This window comes from Primulina tabacum, chromosome 5 (assembly GCF_025594145.1).
Source record: "Primulina tabacum isolate GXHZ01 chromosome 5, ASM2559414v2, whole genome shotgun sequence".
NCBI lineage: Eukaryota > Viridiplantae > Streptophyta > Magnoliopsida > Lamiales > Gesneriaceae > Primulina > Primulina tabacum.
This window is the reverse complement of record NC_134554.1, coordinates 43,303,180-43,313,572: the sequence shown is the minus strand read 5'-3', so window position 1 is coordinate 43,313,572 and position 10,393 is coordinate 43,303,180. Positions and strand designations below refer to the sequence as shown.

General features: G+C 49.3%; 1 protein-coding gene across 1 annotated transcript; it reads right to left on the bottom strand.

The window, feature by feature from the left end:
• Nucleotides 1–385: 385 nt before the first annotated feature.
• On the bottom strand, nucleotides 386–3,913 carry LOC142544500 (uncharacterized). Its single transcript, XM_075651544.1, has 2 exons — nucleotides 899–3,913; nucleotides 386–709 (listed from the first exon to the last, which is right to left on the bottom strand). The coding sequence occupies exons 1-2, from the start codon at nucleotides 3,911–3,913 to the stop codon at nucleotides 386–388; spliced, it is 3,339 nt and encodes a 1,112-aa protein (XP_075507659.1).
• Nucleotides 3,914–10,393: the final 6,480 nt, after the last annotated feature.

Sequence of the window (10,393 nt, the reverse complement as noted above, 5' to 3'; positions counted from 1 at the left end):
GAAATACAAGATAAGGCCTAAAGAGAGGGCAGGTATACCAAGACCTCTCTAAAAGCGAGTCTGACAACACATAAAACATAAAGACATAAAACCTAGGGTGGCAAATACACGTGCCAAAATCTAATCCCTAGGAAAAGCGCATAATAAAATGAACATATAAGAGCAGCGCTAAATACATCAAAACAAATCGAAACATGTCTAAACTGTAAAGATCCGACTCAGATGTAGGTGCAAAAGACAACCAATTGTACCCATCTCTGAGCCGTCTGTCGCTGTAAGTCCAACATGAAAATGGCGTCCTAGTCCGAGATCGGTCGCAATCCAGCTGAAGTAAGAGAAACTTCAAATCCCCAGAAGAAGGTGAAAACGTATGGAGCTCATAACGTCATAAATCCAAGCGTGACTGGAACGTTGATATAAGAGGTAGCCAAGAGATAACATGGAGAGCCACCAATGCACGTAGCAAAAGCAGAGAACATATAAATCCCGACATGAATGGAGCTCTGGGCCAGAGAAACCACTGAGAGAGATCATCCAAAGCCACCATAAAACCCGGCAAGAGAACACAAAATATAGAAAGCGGCGGCCAAGGAGAAGCCTGCAGAGAGCGACCGCCAGAGAACAGGGTGGTCCAAATAAAAGCACCAATGGAGAAGGTGCGAGAGTCCACCCAGATCCAAAGAAACAAAGCACTCCAAAGAGACAGTACCTGCAAAGGAAAAAATACATATAGATATATATAAATATATATATATATATAGAAATAGATCCAAATAAAGGAAGGGGCTGCAAATAGCTAAGAACATCTGTATCTGAGGTAGGGAAGCCCGGAGATATCCGAGCGGGTCAGTATGGATATGTGTCTGGGTAGTGAAGGACCTAACTCTAAGGTATAAACCCTAATGGTATGAGCCCTCGCCGCCAACGCATCCGCCACCGAATTTCCCTCCCGAAAAATATGTGAAAAATGAACCGCCCGCCCCCTCAAAAGAAACAGAATCCGAGTGACTGTATGATGAAGGTCCCAATGACACCGACGAGAACGCAGGATCTGAAGAGAAATCTGAGAATCGGTCTCAACCCAAAGGGGAAAAAGACCGAGATCGGAACAGATAAGAAGGCCCCTCCAAACCGCCCAAAGCTCCGCCCGGACATTGGTCCCGACTCCGATAAACTCGCTGAAGGAGAGCACCACCCTGCCAGAAGAATCACGCACAACACCACCGACAGACGACTCCCCAGGATTGCCCCTCGAACTCCCATCAACATTCAGCTTAAAGCACCCAGGTGGTGGACAGAGCCACCGGACAATCGCTAACCTATGGGTCCGCTGAAAGGCAACAAAAATTCCCAGCGATCTCGCAGCCTCAAAGGCACCAAGCCAGTGCTTGGGCTTAACAATGAAAGCAGCATGGGCAAGACGCAGATAAGACAAAATCTGAGACTTCACAGTCTCCCCAGAAATACGCAACTGACGGTGCTTCGCATCATTACGAGCCATCCAGAGAAACCACAAAACAATGAAGGGCAGAAACTCCTTGACGTGGCCCCCAGGTGCCCAATGAAGATTTCTCTTCCAAGCGCTAAGGAACAACCTGAGATCCCCTGTGCAGGGGATCCGGACATGAAATATGGCCCCAAAGAAATGCCAGACATAACGGGCTATCGGGCCATCAATGAAGACATGTGTAAATGTCTCCGACATATTACAACACTGGCATCGAGAAGCCAACTCAAAGCCACGACGTTGGAGCATATCATCCAACGGGAGCCACTGATGCCAAAATCTCCAAAGAAAAAAAGACATCGTGGGCCTCAACCAACGGCCCCAACAAGGAGTCAAGATATCAGAAACAGGGTCTCTCAATCGGACAAGCTCCCAAGCAGACCTAATCGAAAAAGCACCGTCAGAACTGTGAATCCAAAGCGCCAAATCAGGCTCGCCAAAGGCAATCGGGGTCAAAGTAATCGCCTCAGCAACGGAAGGGGCCACCACAGCGCAAAGAAGATCGAAATCCCAAGCCCCCTCAGACAAAAAGTTAAAAACCCGAACAGCACGGCCCCCACGGACCTCACACTGGCTGGACAGAGCAGTATCCCCAAACCATATGTCATCCCAAAAGGACACGTCTCCAAGGCCAACGCGCCAGCGAATGCCGGGCTCGGCGCGAGGTCTGATCTGTAGGAGACGACGCCAGGTGGGGGATATTAAACCACGAGGGAGAACAGAGGCAGGAGCATCCATCTGGCAATACTTCCGTAAAAGGAATCTCGCCCAGAGAGAGGAGCCCTGCCGAAACCGGAACCACAACTTAATAGAAAAGCTATCCACCAGATCTTTCAATCTGCGGAAGCCAAGACCACCCTCCATCACTGGGAGACAGGCTCGAGACCACTTGGCCCAGTGCCATTTCTTCTCCAGTGTCCGCGACCCCCAGAGAAAAGCGTTGAAAACCAGCTCAAGCTTCTCCATGACAGCAAGCGGTGGCTGTACCACCTGAAACAGATAAATCGGCATGGAGAGGAGCACACTGCGGATAAGGGTTATGCGGCTACCCGGAGAGAGCGTCCGGATCTCCCAACCCTCTAACTTCCTACGAACAGATTGTAGGAGGTGCTCAAAAAGGGAACATACTCGGTTACCCCTAAACAAGGGGACTCCGAGGTACTTGAGGGGCAAATGACCCTCCGCAAACCTGGTGATGCGCAAAATCCGAGAGCGAAGTCGCTCAGAACACCTCGGAGGCAAGATAACAGAACTTTTGACAGCGTTCACCAGCTGACCCGAACAATTCTCATAATGATGCAGTAAACCCATAAGGCGCCGCAAACTACGAGACCCACCATTGGCGAAAATAATGACATCATCAGCATAAGCCAGATGGGAAATCAGGATATCACAACCAGAGCGGTACCTGAGCTCAGGATGCTGCAGGTAGAGGCGGTCAAGGCCGCGCGATAGGTACTCCGCCCCCAAAATGAAAAGCATGGGGGACAAGGGATCGCCCTGTCTGAGGCCTCTAGTGGAACCAAAGAACCCCGAGAGAGAGCCATTGATGTTCACGGAGAAATGACAATGAGATATGCAAGCCGAGACCATCTCCACAACCCGCTCCGAGAAACCAAAGTGTCTCAAAACCTCGAAGAGGAAAGGCCACTGGACCCTGTCATAGGCCTTGGCCATATCCAACTTCAGGATAACATTACCGCCACGAGTGGGGAGAGTGAGACTGTGAGTGAGCTCCTGGGCTAGGAGAATATTATCGGAGATCATCCGACCCGGAACGAAGCCACTCTGATTCGGTGAAATAAGTCTCTCCGCCACAACCCTCAGCCGAGAGTACAACAGCTTAGAGATGATCTTATTAGTGACATTGCACAGACTAATCGGACGGAAGTCCGACCAAGCATGAGCACCCGCGACTTTGGGGATCAGAGTGATTGTGGTGGCGGTAAAACCCTGGGGGAGGGGAGAACCCCTGAAAAAATCCAGGACAGCATCAAAAACATCCTGATGAACAATCTCCCAACAATGCTGAAAGAACGCCGAGGAGAAGCCATCAGGCCCAGCCACACTATCAGGATGTATGGAGAAGACGGTCGCACGAACCTCCTCCAAAGAAGGGGTCGCAACAATACCCTCATTCTCCACAGCAGAGATAACGGAGGGGAAGCCCGAAAAATCAGGACTCGCAAGCGCAGAGGGGTCACCAGTAAGCAAATGCTGGAAAAACGAGGCTCCCGACTGCTGAATCAACTCAGGAGACGTCAGGCATACCCCATTATCCCAGATGCGGAAAATCTTATTCGCCACCCTTTTCTTCTTCACCATGTTGTGAAAGAGTTTGGTGTTCCTCTCACCATCCTCTAACCAGTGGCAAGCAGCTTTCTGTCTCCAAAAATCCGCCTCCATGGCGGTGACACGGGCCAGATCCTCATTGCGATCAGACAGAGAAGTCCAATTCAACTCAGAAGGATCAGCCTCACAGACAACCTCAGCGGACCGAACAGCCCTCTCAGCCTCAATGATTTTATCGAAAAGGTTCCCAAAAACATCCTGATTCCACCACTTGAGGTGATGTTTGAGGCGCTTAATCTTAGCAAAAAGGCGAGGCATACCACTCAAACTACAAGGCAGAAACCAATTAAGCCGAACAGTCTGCAAAAAACCATGATGCCGAAGCCACATACGCTGGAAGCGAAACGAGCTCGGCCCACGGGCAAAAACCGGAGCGGTGACCAAAAGCGGACAGTGGTCAGAGAAAGTACGGGGAAGATGTTCAACACGAATGGAATTGAAATGATCACCCCAATCAACGGAGACCATAACCCTGTCCAACCGCTTCCAAATGGTCTTATTCGTCCAGGTGAACGAAGAGCCCTCAAAACCGGCATCAACCAGACCAGAATCCAAAATGAAAGTATTGAACTCCTCCATGGGTAGAAGCCTACCACCACGGGTGCCCAAACACTCAGATGCATCTCTGACTACATTAAAATCACCCCCAACAAGCCAAGGACCCAGAGCAGGCTTGACCTGAAGAAGGGAAGACCAAAGATCTCTGCGCTCAACGTAGCCGCAGCTGGCATAAACAAATGAACAAAACACCTCAGTCGGTAAAAAAGAGGCGGACACCTTGATGTGCAGGAACTGAGCATGATCAAAAACACACTCAGTCTGCACATCCGCGGATGAAAAAACCCAAATATTACCAGAAAGATTCGAAATGACTCTAGAAAAACCAAAACGGCGAGTCATGAATCTCTGGTCCAACATGATCATCGGCTCCAAAATGGCCAAAATCTTAATCTGATGCGCCTTCACATAAGCATGAAGCCGCTGTTGGGACTCCGAACTCCGAAGTCCCCGAACATTCCAAATGAGGGAATTCATGGAGATCGATGAGCAGAAGCACCCGGCCGCCGCTTAAACGAAACTCCCAACGCTTCCTTTTTCCTTTTATTCACGTTCGACATATCAGTATCCTGAGCACCAGAATCAGAATGTCGATCAAACCCCGTGTCGAGGTCATCAGCAGACATACGCTCGACAATCCGCTCACAAACAGGAGACCCCTGTTGAGCAACAAGTTCCTCAAGATGAGAGGAAACATCTGGAGAAGAAGGAATGGAAGGAATCGAATGGCAGCTGTGATTCTCCATGCACTGAACAGAAGTGCCAAAACCCCCCTCCTCAAACTGATGAACCAAAGACTGAACAGACACACAAGCCGTACCCGAAGGTAAGGCGTCAACAATGGGCAGACCCAAACTAATCGGGTCAACATCAACAACAGGAGCCTGATCCAAAGGAGCATCTCCAAGTAAACCATCACCCACAACCTCCAAGTGGGATCCAAGATCAGGATTAAGACCAACCAACTCAGTAGCGTCGCAACGCTGAGCCTCATCATGCCAGGGTGACAAAACCTCAAAGGCATTTGAGGAAGTAACTTGATGCGGAACATCAGGAACTGTAGGGGGGGCTCCAGCAGGATGACCCCTGTGCACAGGCCGCCTCCTCCGTCTACGTCTAGGGCCATCGCCATTTAAATGAAGCTGAGGCTGTGGTCCAGGATTAAAGACAGGAACAGCACCCTCCTGGGGTGTTTGTGCTTTGGGAGGAACTGGATCTTGAGATTTTTGAAAAACGGGTTTAGGCCTCGACGGCCTAGGATTCTTCCCGTGAGAATAACACACGGTAACTGAATGTCCCAGCATCTTGCAGTCAATGCAATATGCGGGGATCTTCTCATAAATGACATCAATAACCTGTGTGTGATCACCCCAACCAACCCAAACCTGCTGAATGGGAGGCTGTAAAACATCAATTTCCACACATACTCGGGCGAAAGCGCCTCGAGAGACATCAGCGGTGTGGTCGTCCATCTTAACAGGCTTACCCACAAGACTCGCAAGAGCAAAAAGAGTACGCTTGTTGAACAAATGCAAGGGTAAGCCCGGAAAACGGATCCAGACTGGCGCAATGGGGGATTCCTCATGCAGATTAAATTCGGGGGTCCACTTAGAAAAACGGATCCCAAGTGGTCCCACAAAAATGTTCCCCCTCGACCAAACGCGCGCGTAATCTTCTTCACATGAGAGAGAAATGACCAAAAAACCTCTGGGTAAGAATTTCAAGTCAAACGATCGCACTAGTCCCATTGTTTCGAAAGCCACAGAAATCGAAGAATTAGGGACTAAGGACCTGTTCCCCGAAATTTTACCGACTAGAGCATATTTAAAAGGTTCGATCAGTGAAGAAATTACCTCAACCGGGAATCGGATACCCGGCTTGCCATCCAGAATAGACGGCTCAGGCAGCTCCTCCATCGAATGACGCACATCCTCGAAACTTTTCTGCACGGTACGAGGAGACGGAGGTGCAAGAGCGTCACGAAAAGAAACAGTAGCCCGAACCTCAGCACGAAGGACGGGTTTGACCGCAGATGCAGAACCATTGACTGCCGAGTCAACTCGGTCAACACGACGGTTTGACTCGCCCGAGTTGACCCGCGAGTTACCGGCCGGAGTTGCAGCGATCGCCGGAGACGTCATGGGGAGTACAGAACCGGTATCCAAAGCACGAGAACCGGACGTCGGAGGGGCCGATTGGACACTAGAATTGGATGAAATCGATTGAAAATCGCCAATTTGGGCGTTTTTGATCGGAGATGAAGTACCTGAAATTGAAGATAAAATTGGGTTACCCATCGAAAGTGGAGTACACGGTCGAAAGGAATTCACCAACGGAGCGGCGACGACGCCGGAATTGAAGAAAAACCCCGTCGGCATTAGGGTTTCAGTGGTGCGAGGTGTAGATCTGAAATTCCCGTCGGAATTGAACACCGATGATGACGGGCCTTGTATAGTTGGAATCGACTGCTCATGGGGATTCCAGATCGGGGTCCCAATTGAACAGAGGTGACCGGAATCGGCCGGCATGGACAGAAACGTGGCTGGAGGCGTGATGAACAGTGCAGGCGGAAGTTCGGAGCTTAAATCGGCGGGGCAAATGGACACCGATTTACCTAATTTTTGGACACAAGGGTCGCTTGGAAGAGGCGAATCTAAGGGTACATAAACGGCGCCAATCGGAACGGTAGATGAAGTCGACGCGTTTATGGCCGGAATTTGCGGGATTTGTGTCGGCGATTTGGTGGGGCAAACGTGCTCTGATGACGATGATTTTTGGATATTATGTTCGTTGGGGTGTGGCGCGTCGGGTGGTGTGGTGAACCGGCCGGGAACCGGCGGCGGCGGCATGGCGGCGGTGAGAGCAAGTTTGGGCGATTTTTAGGGGTTTTTTTTGGGTTTTTGGGGTTGGTTTAGGGTTTAGGGTTTAGGGTTTAGGGTTTAGGGTTTTTTTTTTTTTTTTTTTTTTTTTTAATAAAAAGTTTATTTATTAACAAATAAAACCTAACGGAGGGGGACTAGACCAAGACCTCCGGAAAGGCTATATCACAATCATAACATAAAAACATAAATAAAGACTACAACAGGGCAGCCCATAATAAAGCAAAACACATAAAATAAAAACATCGGGCGCCCCGGAATACATCAGACAAACTAATAATACTGATGGGCAAGGAGAACTCTGCAGTGAACGCCCATCAGAAAAACATGTCAACCTGAATCAGGCGGTCGCCCATAGGGTAACCCCGCCTGACTCTTCTGAGATCTGTAAAACCGACGCTGCTGTGAGCGCGTGCGACCTGGTAATGGCAAGGACTGACAGGAAGTAGTAGGAGGAAGATCCAAATCAGCCACTCGAGAACCATTCCCAAGGTCGATGTGTAGCGAAGTAATGGGACCAGAAACTGTAGGAACAACCATCTGTGCCGGAACAGTGGAAACAATCATCGGGTCTGTTACCACTGGAACAACATCCACCAGAGAAGAGCTCGCTCCAGAACCAGACCCCTGAGCATCACCAACAATAACTGATGTAACAACCACAGGTATAGCAGGAGGAGACTGCATCGGAGCCACAACAACCTGAGGCACCAATGGAACATCCTCAACAATAGCCTCTAAAACATGAGAAGAAGACGATGGGCAGGAAGATGAACCAACACCAGAATTACCACCTGGAAAGGAATCTCCTGAAATGGAGTGAAGAACCGCAAACTGATTACTCGAAATAGGAGACTGTGGAGTAACCTGACTAGAAACCTGGCGGCGCCTACGTCTCGGCTGAACCCATCCTGGCTCAGTACTCCCAGAACCAGGACCACTAGAAGGAACCGAGCCAGGCGGAAAACCTTGAGGCTGACCCGAAGAAGGAGACCGCTGCCCCTGAGCAAAAGAACGGCCACCAAGAGCCTTATAACCAGAACTATAACCAGAACGAGAACAACGCTGCACTGAATGACCTAGCATCTTACAATCCGTGCAAAAATAGGGGACTTTTTCATAAACCACCCCCAAAGTCTGCCGGTGGCTGCCCCACCCGACCCAGATCTCATCCAGACGAGGAAGCAACACATCAATCTCAACACAAATACGGGCAAAAGATCCCCGAGAACCATCAGCGGTGATCTCATCCACCATAACAGGGTTTCCTAAGAGCTTACCAATCTGATAAAGACACTTCTTGTCATATAAATGCAACGGTAGATCAGGAATACGAACCCAAACCGGAGCAATCGAAGACTCAGCCTCAAATTTAAACTCCGGTGTCCATTTGAAAAAGCGTATCGACACTGACCCAATAGAAACTAATTCCTGAGGCCAGAACTTCAAATAATCTTCCTCGCTAGAGAAAATAAGAACCAGAAATCCTCGGGGAAGAAATTTCAATGTAAATGAGGCCAAAAAGCCAAAACGAGAAAAAGCAGCCAAGATATCACTATTGGGTGTAACACCCCGGTTCCCTGTAACACGGCCAATCAACGCAAATTTAAAAGGCACTGACAGAGAAGAAATAACCTGATCCGGGAATAGAATACCCGGTATACCATCAACAAAGTCCGGTTCAGGAATCTCGCCCACCAAACCACCAAACCCGGCAAAACTCTGTCTGGCTGGAGAAGGAGCAGTAACATCCCTAAAAGAAGCCAAGGGAGTTGCTGAGGAAGCGGAAACAGAGGCCGGAATTGCATTTGCAAAAGAAACCGAAGAGTTGACCATCGGTTGACCGGCAAAAACCGGCGACGGCGAGACAACCACCGGAGCACCACCAACCACCGGCGACGACGAGGGGGTCACGGAACCGGTGACCAAAGGTGAAGAACCGGGCTGAAACGGAGGCAATTGACCGGAAACATTCGCCGGAGACGAACCAAACACATGATTTTGGGCGTTTCCGATCGGCGATGAATTTTCCGAAATTGAAGGCATAGAAATCTTACCCATGGCTAGATGAGTTTGTAGTAGAGAGGAATTGCAAAAATCAGCAACCGATCCGGAGTAATTGAGTTTTGAAGCCAACGCAAATATAACTTGGGGGCTGAAATTCGTAGATCTGAAATTCCCGCCGCCACCGGACTCCGACGAAGCAATTGAAGATACCAATGGAAGCGCCTGGTCCTGGGCATTCCGGATCGGGGTCTTGATCGGAGAACCAAGACCGGAGCTGGCCGTAATCGGAGCCGAAACATTCGGCGTCGCGGTGAACAGTACTGACGGAACATCGCCGGACGATTTCGGGATGCAAATGAACTCCGTTTGGGCTGATTTTTGGACCAGAGGATCGACTGGAGGAGACGATTCGAATGGTGTAACAATCGTCGCCGGACGATGATCGAAGACAGGTGTGATTCCGGGCGACGGAATCTGCGCAATTTCCGGAGCTTTGACCGTCGATTTGGCTGGCGAAACGACCTCCGTTGGACCTGAAATTCGGACAGCAGCCTCGTCTCGCCGAGGCGCACCTGATCGTACCGGTGGCCGGCCGGAAACCGGCGCCGACATGGGGGCGATTTTTAAGGCGAAAATGGGCTTTTTTGACACTATTCACAAATGAGAGAAAAAATTTTGGGGCAAAATGTTTTGGTTTTTGGTTTAGGGTTTAGGGTTTAGGGTTTAGGGTTTAGGGTTTAGGGTTTTTTTTTTTTCTTATTAAGGGCTTGAACTTGGTTTAGGGTTTAGGGTTTAGGGTTTAGGGTTTAGGGTTTAGGGTTTAGGGTTTTTTTTTTTTTTTTTTTTTTTTTTTTTCCGGAAAACACCGCCGGATGCGGGGGGGTTAGGCAGACCCCTACCTGTATATATCCACAAAATAAACAGTAACAAAATACAGAATACAGAAAAAAAAAACCTAAAAGAGGAGGTGGATAAAACCATAACCTCCTCAAAAAGGCTAAAGCAGTAGAAACATAAATACAAAGCAACCTAGGGAAGGAATTACAAAAGCAAAACGAACCCTAGAAGACTACCAAATAAGCGGCAACAA

What these genes read in the sequence shown, in the direction of transcription:
- LOC142544500 (XM_075651544.1), bottom strand. Translation starts at nt 3,913, where the DNA reads ATGGAGGCGGATTTTTGGAGACAGAAAGCTGCTTGCCACTGGTTAGAG. An exon ending in CGAGGGCTCATACCATTAGG is followed by an intron (nt 710 to 898) that starts GTTTATACCTTA and finishes TTTCCTTTGCAG; the next exon opens with GTACTGTCTCTTTGGAGTGC.